The 18,682-nt window shown below is 41.0% G+C and overlaps 1 protein-coding gene across 4 annotated transcripts in view; it reads left to right on the top strand.

Annotated features, from left to right (window-relative positions):
- The window catches only part of MAP4K4 (mitogen-activated protein kinase kinase kinase kinase 4), a 180,468-nt gene extending 162,267 nt beyond the window's left edge, over positions 1–18,201 (top strand). For all 4 annotated transcript variants that reach the window (XM_056862077.1, XM_056862076.1, XM_056862075.1 and 1 more), the window contains 9 exons: positions 1,490–1,607; positions 2,110–2,280; positions 3,126–3,269; positions 7,644–7,778; positions 9,118–9,218; positions 12,233–12,382; positions 12,664–12,823; positions 16,556–16,695; positions 17,071–18,201. In XM_056862077.1, coding sequence (XP_056718055.1) covers positions 1,490–1,607; positions 2,110–2,280; positions 3,126–3,269; positions 7,644–7,778; positions 9,118–9,218; positions 12,233–12,382; positions 12,664–12,823; positions 16,556–16,695; positions 17,071–17,154 — 1,203 coding nt within the window. In that variant the 3' untranslated portion in view covers positions 17,155–18,201. The remainder of the gene's footprint in view (positions 1–1,489; positions 1,608–2,109; positions 2,281–3,125; positions 3,270–7,643; positions 7,779–9,117; positions 9,219–12,232; positions 12,383–12,663; positions 12,824–16,555; positions 16,696–17,070) is intronic.
- The last annotated feature ends 481 nt before the right edge of the window (positions 18,202–18,682 follow it).

Below are 18,682 nucleotides of genomic sequence, written 5' to 3'. Positions count from 1 at the left end.
CTCATTCGAAATGTCAGGATCCAGCTTCCTGTAGCTGCAACAATCACAAATTGTTCTTTCCCTTGTTCCCCTCTTTCAGCCATCCTTTCCAGTCCCAGGAAAGGTGGGATCTGGGGGCGCACATGGACCAATAGCCATGTGTGTTGGAAGGGGTGCGAGGAGGGACAAGGAGGGCAGGATTGCTCTTCCATCAGCACAGCTCTGCTCACAGAAGGAGAACAGGTGGTCTTTCCCCCTTTCTCAGTGTAGTACCTCATCCTATATACTGGGAGGTGGGGGGGGGGGACAAGGGAAGGATCTTCATCCATAGAGCAATAGTATTTGGTGATAGTTATGCAATTCAAGTCTAACTTTAAGGAGTTTTGTGGGGGAGGTAGTGTTTTTTATATTTGAGAGGAGCATTAAAGTTCTTCAGGAACAACATTTTAGTAGGGGGGAAATGGAGAAAGCACTTAAAATTGCCAGGAAAAAAATGCCCAAAACAAACTGAACACAAACACTTTTTATTTTTTATCTGTCGCAACTTTAAACATCACGCTGAATTTTTAACCTGTGTCATTCTGCTTCAACGTGCAGTGTTGTCCCCCTTTGACATTTAACTCACTTAGTCTGGCAAGGTTTTTTTGTTTTGTTTTTTGTTAAATTTGTTCCACTTTTAACAATTGTTTTGCTTTTCTTCTTTTGTTCATATTTTTCATGTTTAGCTTTTTTTAACTCCTGGATATTGCATCAGTGCCTGAATATCACCTCATGTCACTGTTTACATCTGTTTCCCCTAATGGTCCCCCCTGTTTGATACAGGTTTGATATGTTGCTGTGATAGATGATGGTGGAAGAACCTGCTGCGGCTTTCTGGCAAGAGTCTCAGTTGTTTATTTTTTTTTTAAGTGAAAGAGTCACACTTGTTCTAACAGTAACTTAGATCAGTTGTAGAACTCGTGCCTGATCCCTAATTACTCAAATTAGGCTGGATATGGAGATCCTGTTTCCCTGTTGGCCCTTCTGGCTTCAGTTTAAAAGATGCTTAATACACACACAAAAAAGCAGGAAGTTTCAAGTTCAATCCTAAAAAGAGTCACATGATTCTAAGTCCATGGAAGGTCAGTAGGCTTAGAAGGGTATAACACTGATTGTGTTGTAATAGTAGGGAAATTAAATATGTATATATAGAGAGAATATTCCAGAAGTAGCAGGAAGTATTCATTTACAAAAACAGAATAGATGCATCCTTGTGTTATGCCTACTTTAATAAAAATTTATTGAAAATGACTATAAAACTCTAAATCAAAGGGGTAGATGCTGAACTAAGCTTTCACAGCAGTTTGTTGAAATTGTGCTTATATTAAGATGATGTGCATGTTTCTTATGTGAAAGTTGCATTTGATAAAAAGGGAGAAGTCTTCTAAAAAAAGGTGCTGTCAGATACAACTGAATTATTTTTGTGGGCTTCACATGATGATTATTAATTAATCTGAAATTTACATTGCAGACTCAGTCCGCTAGTAACACACTGCAGAAACACAAATCTTCCTCCTCCTTTACACCTTTTATAGACCCCAGATTACTACAGATTTCTCCATCTAGTGGAACAACTGTGACTTCTGTTGGTAAGTAGCATGGCTGTAGGTTAGAGCCAGCGTGGTTAGTGGTTAAGAGCTGTGAACTCTAATCTGGAGAGCTGGGTTTGATTCCCCACTCCTCCACATGAGCGGCGGGCTCTAATCTGGTGAACCGGGTTGGTTTCCCCACTCCTACACATGAAGCCCTGTGGGTGACCTTGGGCTAATCACAGCTGTCTCAGAACTCTCTTAGTCCCACCTACCTCACAAGGTGTCTGTTGTGGGGAGAGTAAGGGAAGGTGATTCTAGGCCAGTTTGGGGCTCCTTAAAGGTAGAGAAAATATAAAATCAACTCTTCTCCTCCTCCTCTGAATAAGAGGAATAGTAATTTAAATCATCTACTAAAATGTCTAGAAAAATTGATGGTGTTTATTTAGGTTTCCTTTTGTTTCGCAAGAAAATGAAGGGGAAAGTCCTGCAATTTTCTGTAATCGATTCTATATTCTTCAGTATTGTAGAATACCATGTGTTTCTCTCGCCTCCTCTACAGTAGGATTCCCTAGTGAAGCAATGAGAGCAGAGGCAATAAGGCAAGATCCAACCAGGAAAGGATCTGTTGTTAATGTGAACCCTACCAATACACGACCACAGAGTGACACCCCAGAGATTCGTAAATATAAAAAGAGATTCAATTCTGAGATCTTGTGTGCTGCCTTATGGGGTATGGAATTCTGTGTTTGTTCTTACTTCTTTGCCATATTTGTTTTAGAGTTGCAGATTATGCTTAAAGTTGCGAAAAATATTTCAGAATATCAGAAGTTATTGTTATTGTATAAAGTATTTATATGCCCCGTGTGCACCTGAAAAGATGACATGTTCAGAAGGGGTACTGAAGGTAAATCTCTATGATCCCTTCACTTGATACATGTTTCCTTTTAGAGGTAGTTATGATGAATATTCTTGGAATAAGATTTCAGTGAGAATTGTGCAGGCAAATAAATGGTAAAATGCCAACACAGCATCTTTTAAGAGGGGGAGGGATCTGGGCCTTGTTATTTTATCTTTTATTTTAGCTGGAGATGTTTTAACTATTGTTGAACCAAGAGGAAAAGTGGGATATAAACATTATAATAAGCAAACACAGAGAAGCGATCTCTAGTTTTAAGACCATTTCTGGAATGTTGGTGAATAGTTCTTTCAAGTGGTGACCTGCAAGATTGATGGGGTGGGGGGATTCCCATCCTTTTATCTTACTTTAGAATTTTTCTGCAACCATGGGATCTCCCCCAGGTCTTTAGAAAAGTGTCTTCTGTCTAGCCCCATCCTCTGTGTTTTTCAATCCACACTTGGGCCAGGTTCAGAATGTTCAGAATATGATGTTCCTAATAAATTTGCATAATATATTTGCACAATAAATTTCACATGACTAGTTTTCTTTGGGAGCAGCATGTACGTTTTTCAAAGGCCTTTGCCAGAGAAGTGGAGTTATCTCCAGAACTGGCAAGTCGAGAACTCCTCTGCCTAACCAAATAAATTTATATATTGGTTTGATTTTATTTACTGTAGGGGTGAATTTGTTAGTGGGAACCGAGAGTGGCCTAATGCTGCTGGACAGAAGCGGCCAAGGGAAGGTGTATCCATTAATAAATCGAAGGCGGTTTCAGCAAATGGATGTACTTGAAGGTCTGAATGTCTTGGTGACAATATCGGGTAAATATAATTTATTTTAAGAATAAATAGAATATTCCTGTCTTTGAGTAGCAAAACATTTGACATAAACCTTTATGCTTTTATGTCTGCTGCTAGCTCCATCCCTTTCCCCAGTTCTTGTCTGCGTCACTAGTATGGTATATAGATACCCAGAAGCCCATTTGACAGCTACTCAGGCAGGCACAGTTACACTTGCTTTGTCTCTATTTTTTTCCCTGTGGGATAGTATGGAAGCAATGCAGTGTAGCTGCTAACTAGATTTTAAAGACTCGGGAGTGGACTGTGGCTTCTGTCTGAAATTCTCTTTTATGGACAATTTTTTCACCCTCTTCTGCTGTTGCTGGAGGGGAATGATTTCCCAATATGCCTGAAAGATTCACTGCCTGGTGGGAAAGAATCTGACCTATTACACCTGCGGTGTCTATGAGAGATTAAAAAAAAATTGTTCTGCTATTTAAGATGAATGCAGATTACTGCAATGCACTCTATGTGGGGCTGCCCTTGAAAAGTGTTTGGGTACTTCAGTTGGTGCAGAATGCTGCAGCTATGATATTGACTGGAGTGGGTCATAGGGACCGTATAACTAGTCTTGGCCCAACTACAGTGGCTCCCAATTTGCTTCCATGCACAGTTCAAGGCACTGCTGTTGATCTTCAAACCCATACGGTTTAGGACCAACATGCCTGCCGACTCCCTTATGAACACACCTGACCACTGTGGTCACCTTTGGAGGCCCTTTGGAGCCATCTTTGGAGGCCCTTTGGATGGCTTTGGAGCCATCTTCTAACTGTAGTATACACACACTGTCTAATTTGTTTTTGTATATTTAGAGCGAAACTAGCTTTAATTAAGAGTTGCTCAGACTGGCTGCATTTTTCTGAAAACCAACCTGACGTTACAGGGTGATGAAGTATTGAATATGATCCCCCCCGCCCCCACTTTGTTTGCATACTTAGGGGGTAGAGGCTTGTAAAGATATTGATGTATATATTTTTCTAGTTCATCTCATTTTTGGGATATGTCTTAAAACAATATTGAAGTACAAAGTGGTGCCATTTAAACAGTGCTTTAAAAAAACTGAAATAAGGTAATGAGAAACAGATGTTGTGTTTGATTCTAAAATGTTGGAATTAATAGCTTGGGGAATATGATTCAGTCCAGCCCCTGCATGTGGAGATGGGCCAGCATGTGAGCACATGATGAAGAACATTGTGTTTGTGTGTGTGTGTGTGTGTGAGAGTGAGAGAGAGATAATGAACGAATAAATATGGTTCAAGTTATGACACTGACACTGTTGTAACAAAAGATCTATACATTAAAAATGCTATACAGGTCATGCAATTTGTTTTTTTTTTTAAAAACCCAGAATATCTCAGATGGTAACCGTCTGTGGTTAAAACTTGTTAACATTTTATTTGTTTATTGCGTCAGTGGCGGTCCTGGACTTCTTGCCTCATCCAATGGTTTCCTCTGTGCATACTGTTTCCTCTTTTGAATCATGTTGCATTAACCCTTTAGTCGGCTAATCTGTTAGTAAGGGATACCTTAAATCAGGGTGTCCAATCTTTTGGCTTCCCTGGGCCACACTGAAAGAAGAAGAATTGTCGTGGGCCACGCATAAAATACACTAACACTAACTTGGGCCGCACATAAAATACACTAATACTAACAATAGCTGATTCATAATGTTTTAAGTGAGTTTACGATTTTGTGTTGGGCCGCATTCATAGCCGTCCTGGACCGCCGTTTTGACAAGCCTGCCTTAAATAGTTGATTATGCAGAGTAAACAAAGGAGCTCTCTTATCCAAAGATACAATAATTTTGAAAAGTTTCTTTCCCTTTTAAAGACTGTCTTTAGATCTTCTAAGGAGTACTGATTTCTTAGTACTCCTTTGAAAGCTAACCTCTGCATACTAAAAGTAATGTCTTCTTTTGCGGATATACAGCTTTATTGTTGATGTGATAAACAGCTGGTTTAACCCAGAAAAGATTTAATGTATGGTGTTATTTAGAAGAATGTTGGAGGCTAGGTCTGTGTAGCAAGAGTAGTGAGGTTGCTAACAGGATGTACAACCCAGAAAAATTTATATTCCAGTCACTTCAAAATGCTTGACTCTTCCATTGAATTCAGTTGGGCATAAAAGTATTTAAGTTTAGCTGGGACTTGTCTGGTATTTTTTGTTATGCAGTATTTAGTAATATTCAAGAGGGTGGTACTTTTTAGCTCAATAAGCATTTGAATTGTTTCTGACATATGTTGTCTCTCATTTCTTTTAACGGAAAAGTCCAGTTTCTAATTTTTAAAAAGCCCTCAGCTGGGTGACCTTGGGCCGGACACACACTCTCGGCCCTGACCCTGGCTAGTATTTGGATGGGAGACCGCCAAGGAATACCAGGGTGACTCAGAGGCAGGCAATGGCAAACCACCTCCGAAGGTCTCTTGCCTTGAAAACCCTACAGGGTTGCCATAAGTCAGCTGTGACTTGACAGCAGATCAAAAACAGCAATGACATATTGGTTGAATGTAGTTGTATGAATATTACATGAATACCATATGTGCAGCCTTCCATATTAGTGTTAGAAAGAGCATGTGATTTCTTTTTCCCCATAAAGATCACAAGGATATAATTAGCGCCCGTCATAGGGGAGAATCATTGAGCTCATAAAAATACCACTGGTAGGGAGATTCCCTTGAAATATCATGTGTTTGGAAAAGTGAATCACATGGTGGGAAACTATCACTAGTTAGTAAAGAAATTTTTCTTTTGAGTTAATGCTGAGTAAGTGCTTCTGTGACAAAATAAATGAGTCATACAGTTAAAGTTGTGTGTTAATCTGTGGGAGTGACGGAGCTGCTGGTGATCTTGCAGACTTGGGAATTTCATGGAGAGTCCAGTTCTATACATTGGTCCCTCTGTTGAGGGTTGTCACTGCCCTTTGTATGGTTTTGACTGATTTACAAAGGGCCGTTGCAGTCACTGAAGTGGGGTCAAATGTACAGCCACTAAATGAAAATGCAAGTTCATGTAATACTCTGTAGGGTGTGGGAGCACTTCTGGCCCCATTCAGTCCCGTAGATGACCTAGGAAAGGCCTGTATTTTTAGATCACAACTGTGTTTAGAAAAGTTAGGGCCCCCCCATCCCGGGTTTTGAAGAAAAGCCCAATTCAATTGATTCTGTTTTCTACCTCAACTGCAACTGAAGAAATACTTTGTAAGTTTCAAAAGCTTACAAACAGCCACCAACAAGAATTGGTCCAAAAATAGCATTCCACAGCTGACTTGTAATTTCTTCATCCCTTTGCTGAGTGTGACAATAACAGTATCAGAGGAGTGACCATGGAGCACATAAATCATTTTGAATAGTCATTGGATAGTACCCAATCGACTTCTGCTAGGATTCTGAACAACATGTTTATTTTTAGCAGCTTCTTTATTTTTATTTATTTACATCCTGCCATGCTTCCATCATGGAACTCAAGGTTCTTAGTAGCTCTGCCATCTACATACTACCCAAACCCAGATCTACTTTGTTTCAGTAAGGTTGCTAGATTATGTTTCTTCCAGTTGCACCCTGGCACCATTTCAACTTCATGGGAATTTCTTAAAAAGCCACTGTGGTTGTAAAAGATGAAGTGGTGACTATTTCTCAGATAATTCTAAGTTTTAGACTCCCTGGCATTCCCACTCTTTCTAATCAATATTAAATATTACTGTAACATTAGTAGCTTCCATACCCTAGCATCCGTATTGTTTTTCTGTCAATTATTTTTTTTAGAACTTTCCTGGTAGGCTGGGGACTTCAGATAACCAGGTGACAATCATAGTTGGGAAATTCAAAAGACAAACAGTTCTGCTAAACACATATAGGACTGATCAATATGTGTAAAAGTGGAGGGAAAAGAGTCTTGTGTGGCTGGATCACAGAGGCAATTTTCATCAGCTTTCTCTTTTGCCAATAGCTTCCTATACCTCTGAAATGTCACTTCTGAGGATCAACACACCTTCCAGAACAAGATGGCATGTGACAGAGGGAGACTGTAACAAGGACTCAGCAAGAATTGCCTCTCCTTGCACAAACACAATAAGAGCTCTCACTGTTCATGCAAAAAGGAAGGAAGGTCGTTTCTACCAAGTGTTCCTCCTTAACTGCGATCCCTCATTTCCTTCATTTCTGGAGGGCCCCATCATCTACAGTGACATTTCAGAGGTGTAGGAAAATTGTTGAGGACAGGGAAAGCTGACAAAAATTTAATGTAAGTATAAAATCCATCCCAGTATACAGCTTATACCTAAGCTAAATTATGGAAGAAGAAAAATTGTCCCAATTGTGTTCAGTTTTTTTATATATAATTTGCCAACATTTATTCTAGGCAAGAAAAACAAATTGAGAGTTTACTACTTGTCCTGGTTAAGAAACAAAATCCTTCACAATGACCCTGAAGTAGAAAAGAAACAAGGTTGGACAACTGTGGGTGATTTGGAAGGCTGTGTGCACTATAAAGTTGGTAAGTAAAGCATCATGCTCACTGTGAAATCACTCAGAAAGACATTATGTAATGAAAAAGTAAAATGTTCCAAGCATACTCTAAGATCTAGATCCATGTGCAGAGTTGCGTGAACAAAGTATGTTGCTATTAAGTGGATTATTTTTCAACCATTCTGAACACAGCAGAGATTAATTGGATCAGAGGAACCATCTAAACTAAATTCTGATACGTAGTTTCTTAAGAAAACATATACAAGCCTTTTGTCCTGATATCATCAGTAAGTCCATTGTTGTTTCTGATGCTAGTTCCTTTTCAAACTCTTTTCCAAAGGAAAAAAAAGGTAAAGGTCCCCTGTGCAAGCACCGGGTCATTCCTGACCCATGGGGTGACGTCACATCTCAACGTTTCCTAGGCCGACGTTGTTTATGGGGTGGTTTGCCAGTGTCTTCCCCAGTCATCTACACTTTACCCCCAGCAAGCTGGGTACTCATTTTACCGACCTCGGAAGGATGGAAGGCTGAGTCAACCTTGAGCCGACTTCCGTCGGGATCGAACTCAGGTCGTGAGCAGAGCTTGGACTGCAGTACTGCAGCTTTACCACTCTGCACCACGGGGCTCCTATCTTTTCTTTTCCAAAGAAAAGGTTCCCTCTAACTTAGTTTTAGATTTGACTTAAAACTCTGATTTTGACTATTTGAAGAGAAAAAACTCTGATTTTGACTATTTGAAGAAAAAAATATACTTTTTCAGTGATGCATGTATGTATAGCAACACCTTAGAATAAACCTTCCTTGTTCTCTGTGAGCAAAGAGAATATGCTTGTTCTAAGATGGCATCTATATATTGTATGAATGCATGTTGAAAATAACTTTTTAATATATATGTTTGATAATGGGTGTATTTTGAATTAGTTAACCCTAGATATTAGCTTTTAACATTCATTTCATTGTATAGTTTCCTTAAGGTTAATAAGATGAATTCTAAAAATCTAGTAATCTTTTGGGTAGCCTTTTCTGGTGTAAGAATTGATAGAAGTGTGGAAAATATCTGCCTCAATGAATTAAAACCTGATTAAATAAAATATGGGCTTTTTGTGAAATAAATGAAATCTCTTATTTACACAATATAAAAGGTGGAATTATGTCTAAAGTCCATTTTTCTGAGAACACTGGTTCATAATCTATTCGAATAGATGCCATGTTTAATTCTGTTACTGAATCTTGAGTGTGTGTTTTTTAAAAAAATATTTCTGTAGGAATTATGTCTTCTATTTTTGTAGTTTTAGAGCAGTTTAGATAAAGGTCTTCTGCATCTCACAATATAAAATTCATACACATTGTCTTTTTTAAAATTTCAGTAAAATATGAAAGAATCAAGTTCTTGGTAATTGCTTTGAAGTGTTCTGTGGAAGTCTATGCCTGGGCACCAAAGCCATACCACAAATTTATGGCATTTAAGGTAAGGATGTCTATAAGAGAAGACTTTGCAAAGGCGGCGTGTGGCCACAAAGATATTTAGGGATAAAAATGAAAGTGACGATGAGAGATCCTTTAATAGATTTCCCACTGTTTTTCATATAGAGAGAGCACTTTTTTTTGTTACCTCTATCCCTTCCATCCCTAAGGTTGCTTTTTGCCCTACTTGAGAGAACATTGAGGAGTGCGTATGTTACCCATATAGGCAAATAGCAGCTGTGGTCATCTGAAGGAAGACGGATTGTGAACATATTGCAGAGTTAAATGTACACACCCATATTCTGCTGTCCCAATCCAGATAAAGCTCTCCTCCCATTGCCAATCTCCCATTGGGCGAAAACGCATGGTCGCTTTAGCCTCCTTTATTCCCTGTTTCAGCCAGGATTCAGCCAGGATTGAACACACGTTCGGCGAGACGCATGCGTTCAATCCTGGCTGAATCCTGGCTGAAACAGGGAATAAAGGAGGCTAAAGCGACCATGCGTTTTCACCCAATTGTCCCATAAAGCTACAGCCTCTATTTGGCCTTTTCCAGGCATTAGTTTTCATGTTAACATTTCATCATAGTGGGAATTTAAATATATGACGCCAACATTCTAGAGAATCAGAAACCAGGGGACAATAAAACTCCCAAGTGTTTCCTGGAGCTGGGTTTTTGCACAGACTGTCTACTTGGGACCTCTAGTTTGTTTGTGTTTTTAACTGAGGAAGAGGACAACATCAAAGTCAGCTTTTCCTTGGCCTTTAGATCTACTGCTCCAGGTTCCCCACTTTGTGTCTGTGACTTTGCAGCTCAGTGGCTATTTCAGACATCAGTTAGAAATAGCACAACTGTCTCAGACTGCTAAATGAGTTTAACATTTGAATTTCTTGCAAAAATATAGTGCCTAAGCCTATGTATATACTATAGCATATTAATAACCTTTTTTGTGGCAAAAAATTTTTTGTCGAAGGCTTTCACGGTCAGAGTTCATTGGTTCTTGTAGGTTATCCGGGCTGTGTAACCGTGGTCTTGGAATTTTCTTTCCTGACGTTTCGCCAGCAACTGTGGCAGGCATCTTCAGAGTAGTAACACTGTCCTTCAGTGTTACTACTCTGAAGATGCCTGCCACAGTTGCTGGCGAAACGTCAGGAAAGAAAATTCCAAGACCACGGTTACACAGCCCGGATAACCTACAAGAACCAAAAAATTTTTTTTAAAGAGAAAACACATTTGGAACCCTGAAGAAGTAACTTTCCCCCCCCTCAGACAAAAATGTGCAAATCCCCCTTTCCTGGTAATTTTCCAATCCAAAATTCACCTTCCTGTAATCTAAGTGGCTCTTTGAATTTTGTTACATTTCTTGCCTGTAATGTGTACTTCGGATTTTGTTTGAAAGTACGTTTTATTTAAATGAAGCAGGTCTTTTATTATCAAACAAGCATACTTTGGATTGACCACAATTTCGTATGTGTATGTTACTTCTCTTTTACCAAGATCATTCTTCCTTTTTTGCATAACTTATGTTTATTTCTGTATCTTACATGTTTTTTTTGGAAGTTTTCCAGTATTGATGAATCGCTAAATGGTTTTTTATCTTTGGTTTGTGAACTCTGCCTAATTTTTTTTTTAATAGGAAATTAAAAACAAAACAAAACCCCTGAATAGTGGTAGGAATTTATTGGGTTAGATCCTATCTAAAACATTCTTGTATAGAAGCCATTCTGTGCATGGAAGTATGACTCCCCTGTTCTGCTGCAGCCTGAAACCCCCCTCCACAAAAAAGCTGCACTTGCAGCACGGGGGACCCCCATGAAGAGAGAGCTGGAGGGCTGCTGTGGTAGGGCGAGATCACCGCCACCACAAACAAGCGTGGATCTTTTAGAATCATAGAGTTGGAAGGGACCACCAGGGTCATCTAGTCCAGCCCCCTGCACAATGCAGGAATTTCTCAACTTCCTCCCCCACACACCCCCAGTGACCCCTACTCCATGCCCAGAAGATGGCCAAGATGCCCTCCCTCTCATGAACTGTCTAAGGTTATAGAATCAGCATTTCTAACAGATGGCCATCTAGCCTCTTCAAACCTCCAGGGAAAGAGCACTTACCACCTCCCGAGGAAGCCTGAACTGCTCTAACTGTTAGAAAATTCTTCCTAATGTCTAGATGGAAACTCTTTTGATTTAATTTCAACCCGTTGGTTCTGGCCTGACCTTCTGGGGCAACAGAAAACAACTCGGCACCCTCCTCTATATGACAGCCCTTCAAGTACTTGAAGATGGTTATCATATCCCCCCTCAGTCTTCTCTTCAGGCTAAACATACCCAGCTCCTTCAACCTTTCCTCATAGGACTTGGTCTCCAGACCCCTCACCATCTTTGTTGTCCTCCTCTGGACATGTTCCAGCTTGTCTACATCTTTCTTAAATTGTGGTGCCCAAAACCGAACACAATAATCTAGGTATGGTCTAACCAGAGCAGAGTAAAGCTATACCATCACCTCACGTGATCTGGACACTATACTTCTGTTGATGCAACCCAAGATACATTTGCCTTTTTAGCTACCGCATCACACTGCTGACTCATGTTCAGTGTTTTAGACAGGATCCAACCCATTGTATTTAGCCAGTTTGTCCGGTTGGGTCTCTTAGGTGGCCAGATGTTATCGATAAGTAGCTGTTTTAGATTACGGTGATTCGTTATTAAATTTTATAGGGAATTTGACATGCATTAAAGCTTGCATGTTGAATTTTAGGTTTCTTGAATAGCAGGAGAAATGAACACATTTTAAAAGGAAAGACTGCAGAGTTGTTATTTGCTTTAGGCCATAAAGGAAGCCATTGGGTTCTGATCCAGTGAGGGAACCCAAGATATAGTTTAAGCCCCCTTCTAGTTCCTAGCATCTTTTTCATTAGAAAATTGCCCTAATGGAAGAGCCAGAGTACAGAAGTGTATGTCAAGATGACAGCATTAATGAGGCCTGCTGAGTATATTCATGTTGTTTGTTGGTGTTTACAGTCATTTGGAGACTTGGGACATAAGCCATTATTAGTGGATCTTACTGTAGAAGAAGGCCAGAGGCTGAAAGTGATCTATGGCTCCTGTGCTGGATTCCATGCAGTGGATGTAGACTCGGGATCAGTGTACGATATTTACCTCCCAACACATGTAAGCATCTAAAGTTCTAATAGGTGGGCCATGCTGTATTATAAAGAGATAACATCCTTAAAACTCAGCTTATGTTTGTTGAATTCTGCTATTTTTTCCTTACCAATGGGACAGTTTAGAAAGGACCTCTGCATTTGCAAAAAGTACATTCTTTCGCCTTAAAACAAGTTTTTGACAGTTTGCGAAACATATAGTCAGATTTAAAAGTAACGTAAATAATTGGCCGAGAAAGTCTTCGGCAATCTGTTCAGCATTTATGGGATATGCGTGTGTGTTTGCAGATCCAGAGTAGTATCCAACCCCATGCAATCATTATTTTGCCGAACACTGATGGAATGGAACTACTAGTTTGCTATGAGGATGAAGGAGTATATGTTAATACATATGGAAGGATCACCAAAGATGTGGTTCTGCAGTGGGGAGAGATGCCTACATCAGTGGGTACGTATAGCTGTAAGGTTCACAAGTTGCTTTATTTAAGGAAAGTGATGTGGAAATAGGTGGGTTTAAGCTGGTCAGTGCAGTAGTGAAATATCCAGTCAGTTGCATGCAGTATACTATAGGATCAGCATAGAAAAGCAATTTTATTGCTTGTTTCCCGAATCTTGTAGTCATTACCATAAAGCTGCACTTAAATGTGTTTATATACTGTGTTTTCCAAGCCTTCACATGCTTTTCACATGTTAATATATCTTTAAAATCTTAAAAGTTCTTCTTTTCTAGTATGCAAGTATTAGTGTATTGTCAGCGGCCCAAGGTTAGATGAGGATAGCTTAGCTTGAATCCACTGAACCATATTTGCGGATAGAAGCATTTCCACCTGTACAACTAAACTTTCTTGGCTCCTCCTTCCACTGCTTTGGCTACACTGAGAAGGAAGAGGTAATAACATCATCCCTGCAGGTGAAAATCCTTCAAGCTACAAAAACGCTTCAGGTAATCCTTGATTAAGACCATATAGTAGTTCATGGATAAACTAGAATTATATTACTTGGAGCAAGAGGGTGACCATGACCCACAATGAATAACAGAGTACGTAAAGTCCCATTTCTCTTTTCCCAGTTCCACTGGCTTTGCCATTAGGATGAAGCAGGGTGAGGGCGGTTGGGATGGGTGATGGGTACTGGAATACACGTATCCCTCTGACCCTAATTTCCACTCCCTACTAACTAAGCCATCATGCTCCCTTTGCACTTGAATGTATGTTTTGAAGGTATATATTGGGATTGGCCATGCTCTAGTCCTAACAAATGTTTCTGAACCTATATGTATGCTCCAAGAAGGGGGTAATAGCTTAAGCTTCTTTAGTACTGGGTGGAAAGTAGGAGTAGGAAATGGAGGTAACAACAAGAGGAGAAGAATAGGAAGTCACCCTTTGCCATGCATTTACTGCAACTTCTGTTAAGGCCAGCTTCCAAGCCTCTGGATCAATGACACAGAGTCAGGCAACCTTTCAGCAACAGCAGAAGCAGGCAGAGCGACTTTCCAGGGACATGAGTGGCCACAAAATCCAAGCCTGGCAATTAGCCGGGATGTAGTGGAGTTGTACGTAGTGGAGCCAGGAAAAGCAGCAGCTGGAAGATAGCTTGAATAAAGAAATATACCTATACTATCTACATCCTGCCTTTCCTCATAGTTCAAGGCGGCTTACAATAATAGTTAAAAACATTTTCAGTTTAAAACCAAGCAGGTTCCCTGCTCCTTCCTCTGCCAAACCCTCCGGAGTGAAATGGAGAGATGCCTTGGTACTTTTGGGGGGGCAAGGAAGGGCTGGAGAACTTCAGTATCCCGCACGTACATAAACTGAAGGGAAGCACCCTCTAAGTGTCTTCCATTCAGTGTAATAACCAAGGACTGGAAGCTGGCAACCCACACCCCCATCTCCCCGGCCCAGCCACAGAACCTCCATCTTTGATGGATTTAGCTTCAGTTGACTCTGTTTCAACCAGGACTGTCTTAACACTCGGGCACGCTGAGCAGTTGCCTGGGGGCCCCACAAGCATAGGGGCCCCATGCTAATCAAAGTCTGTTGTGACTTGCATACTTAGCATGTGTTTTACAAGAGATAATGAACAATATTAATGTTAATCTGGGTTTGGATTAAGAATAAATACTGAAGTATAATGTAAAAAAGGACTTGTTCATTATGGAAGCACCAATAAAGATATCTTTAATTTTATCGACCATTTACATTTTTATTCCTGTGAGTGGTTGTGTAGGCAGGGGGCCCAATGCACTGCTTTTCCTGGAGGCCTATAATGCTGTTAAGGGGGGCCTATAATGCATTTCAACCACCCCACCACGGCCTCCAGACACCTGGCTAGATTGTGAAATGGACTAGGTGCTTATACGATGACTATAAAATGCAAGCTAGGGATAAAATGCAAAAAAATGGATATAGAATTGCAGCCATAAGAATTATCATAATATTTCAGAATGGCAAAATGTGTATATTCAATGCACATGAAGAGTGTGATCAATTCGGGGGGGGGGGTCTATTTTTACTTTTGTATACAGTGAATAAATTTCAAGCTGGCTGCACTCATCCAAATAGATGTTTTAAAAAGTCTCGGTGTAATTAAGGGTTTCTTCTCTCTGTGCTATCTTTAGTGTATTTACCGTGATAATTGGAATTGTTACCTGAGTTTTAACATTCATTGAAGGGAGCAGCTTTCAGTCAGTGAAAAGCCTAGCTATAAAAAGCAGTTTCTCTTCCATCTTACAGTGTCATCAAGTACTAAAACATTTTATTGTATCTGTAGTTATCACTTTGTGTGAAATACGGTTTTCTAACAGGCTGTGTATAAAGATTGAATATACAAAATACTGTATTTTTCGCTCTATAAGACGCACCTGACCATAAGACGCACCTAGTTTTTAAAGGAGGAAAAAGAAGAAAAAAAATATATTTTTTAAAGACCTACTGGGGAAATATATTTCTCTTCTTTTTCCTCCTTTTTCCTTCTCTTTCCCCACCGCCCCCCTTCCCGGGACTCCCGGGAAGGGGGGCGGTGGTGGTTTAAACTGCTCTGCGCTGCCTGCCCAGGCAGCCCAGAGCAGTTTAACCTCCGCACACACACACCCCACGCTTCCCGACCAACAGCTGAGAGGTTATTATGGCCAGGGCTGGGTGGAGGGATTACTGCACTCCACTTCCAGTTTCCTAGTCCTGCTCTGTGGAGCGTGCACACAGCAGGGCTAGGAGGAAGGCTCCAGCCTCCCTTTCCAGGCTGTAAGCCCGATTGGTACCAGTCAGGCTTGCAGTGTGGAAAGGGAGGCTGAAGCCTTCAAAGCCCCATTGTATGCACGCTCTGAGAGATCAGAGCGTGCGCACAGCAGGGCTTGGGGGAAGGCTCCAGCCTCCCTTTCCAGGCTGCAAGCCTGACTGGTCCCAATCCGGCTTGCAGCCTGGAAAGGGAGGCTGAAGCCTTCAAAGCCCCACTGTGTGCATGCTCTGAGAGATCAGAGCGTGCGCACAGCAGGGCTTGGGGGAAGGCTCCAGCCTTCCTTTCCAGACTGCAAGCCGGATTGGGACCAGTCAGGCTTGCAGCGTGGAAAGGGAGGCTGAAGCCTTCAAAGCCCCACTGTGTGCACGCTGTGAGAGATCAGAGCGTGTGCACAGCAGGGCTTGGGGGAAGGCTCCAGTTTCCCTTTCCAGACTGCAAGCCCGATTGGGACCAGTCAGGCAAGCCCGATCAGGAGGGGCGGTGGGTCTTTAAACTGCTCCTCCGCACACACACACACCCCGCTTCCCGCTCCTGAGGCTCAGTCGAGCCTCGGACCAGGATGCGGGGGAGGTTAAGCTGCTCTGCGCTGCCTGGGCAGGCAGCACAGAGCAGTTTGAAGACACCCCCCCCCCCCCGCGCTTCCCGTTCCGAGGATCCGCCCAGCACCTGAGCCTCGGGACCGGGAAGCGGGGGGGAGGGGGAGGTTAAACTGCTCTGCCCTGTGCTGGGTGGCTGGGAGGGGCCTCCCAGCTCCAGCTGGCAGCGTCCCAGCCGGCTCCCGGGGCAGCCGGCACTGCATTCGCTCCATAAGACGCACTGACATTTCCCCTCACTTTTGAGGAGGAAAAAAGTGCATCTTATAGAGCGAAAAATACGGTAATTGCTTTAGATTGATGCTTATTATGATAATCATTAATACTGGCTGTGTGTTTGTTTTGTTGTAAAGCGTATATTCGATCGAATCAGATTATGGGCTGGGGAGAAAAGGCTATTGAAATACGGTCGGTGGAAACAGGACATCTCGATGGTGTATTTATGCACAAAAGGGCACAAAGACTCAAGTTTCTGTGTGAACGTAATGACAAGGTAGAGTGTATTTTTGAACCCTCTTTACATTTATTTCAGCCAGCTCTAAGTTATTGTTCAAAAGCAGGAGATAGTGAACACTACTGTCATCCACCCAAAATGTATTCCACCCAATCCATCAGGCCTCTGCTGTTCAGGAGAAAGGTCTCTGATATACGCAGGGGCTTCCTCATGCTATTTATTGACAGAAGGGCGGAAAAGAATTTCTTGGTCTCCAAGATAATGGGGCAGACCTTTTCACATGGACTTTGAGCATTGATCCAAAATGAGAAAATCCTCAGTGCTTCTGATAGATCCCAGTTGCTTTTCATGTTGGCGATCTACCACAGTTTCACTGGTAAATCAGTATTTCTCTCTCTCTCTCTTGTTTTACAGGTTTTCTTTGCCTCTGTACGGTCTGGGGGAAGCAGTCAAGTTTATTTCATGACCTTAGGGAGGACTTCTCTTCTGAGCTGGTAGAAGCTAATGTACTTTGGCAAGGGATTGCTGACAACCGAAGGCTTCATAACTTGGAATCATTTGCAACTGGAGTCCAGACCTGCCGTGATGCAGTGCCACATGCGAACGCATGTTCAAGCATCACTGGTGTTGGGTTCTTTTTGTTTTAAAACTGAGGCCGTAATATGCGGCTGGTGCTGTAAAGATATTGCCATCAGGTGCTATCAGATTTGGGATCCCACTAGAGAAAGAATCAGGTCTCCTCTCCCCGCTCCCTCCTTCCCCAGCTCCAGAATTCCTAAGGAAAAAAGGAAGAGACTCATAAAAACATGTTTTTTGAAAGGAGGGCAGGCATGAGAAGGTGGCTGGAAGCGATGTAGGCAGAAGCCAGTGTTGCTGACGCAGAGGGCAGATTTAATATAGTAATATTAACAATGTATTTAATTGACATTTCTCTCTCTTTCTTTTGTAATGTGACAAATATGTGGACAAAGGAAGGTGCAGGTTTTAAAATATTTATAAAATGTGAAAAGGCACAGCGGTTTTAGGGGAGGTAGGGTTTTTCTTTTTCTTTTTGTGTTGGCCAGGCCAAGAGTTTAGTCATTTTTTTCCTGTGTACCAAGTTTTGCCTAAATACCACATAAGGATGGGTTTTTAAAAAAATAAATAAATAAATAGAATTGTTCATTTTTCTATACTGACTTTCCATTTGGCTAGAATTTGGTGGTGACTGTGTTAGCACTGCCTCGGTTAAAGGTTTAATTTTTGTTTAAACCTAAAATAAAATATGTGACAACTTTTACTACTAGTCTGCTAATGCATCATTACGGGAAGAAAGTCCAGACGTGGGTTTTTATTTTTATTTTTTGTGCCTACCTCATCGTTTCTAATGCATACAATTAAAGAGGTGGTTTAGGGTTATACTTTATTTCTTTTTAAACAGGTCAACAAAGTACTAATGTGCAGTTAATCGTTGTACCAAAACTAACATATGAAAGGGTGCGACTGTTAATTTTCTCTCAGGTTTCAGCAGGAGAGACCAACAGTCATTTCAGATGGTTGAAATAGAGATTTGTGGCAGTGAGTGAATGGTTTCAGTAGTCTACTTTTTCACTTTTTAAATCAGTTTCATCATGGATAGAAATGTGAGGAATTTAGCCTAAAATTTCAGAAGGTTTTACTTTTAACACATGGGGCTTTAGTAACACCAAGTAACAATAACTAGGCTAGTTCTATAACTGGTTAAATGTTGTAGGAAACCTTTTGAGGAGGTGATGTTTTCCTTTTTTATAAGAATGCAATGCACTAAAACTATTTTAAGAATGTAGTGAATACCGCTTACTCCTTTAAAAAGACAACAGCATAGATTTAACGTTTCAATGTAAAATCTGAACTCTTGGCGCTCTTTTCCCCCCTCCCTCTACCCTGCCTTTTTAAAGGAAAAGAAATCAATTTTGTTTTATGAGTAACTTTTTGGCCTTTGTAATAAATGTCTCAAGACTAATAATTTGTTTAAAAGACTACATGTGTTCGTTACTGGAGAAACCTT

The sequence above is a fragment of the Euleptes europaea genome, chromosome 16 (genome assembly GCF_029931775.1).
Source record: "Euleptes europaea isolate rEulEur1 chromosome 16, rEulEur1.hap1, whole genome shotgun sequence".
Classification (NCBI taxonomy): Eukaryota; Metazoa; Chordata; class Lepidosauria; order Squamata; family Sphaerodactylidae; genus Euleptes; species Euleptes europaea.
The sequence above is the reverse complement of the archived record's forward strand: the minus strand, read 5'-3'. Positions and strand labels throughout refer to the sequence as shown.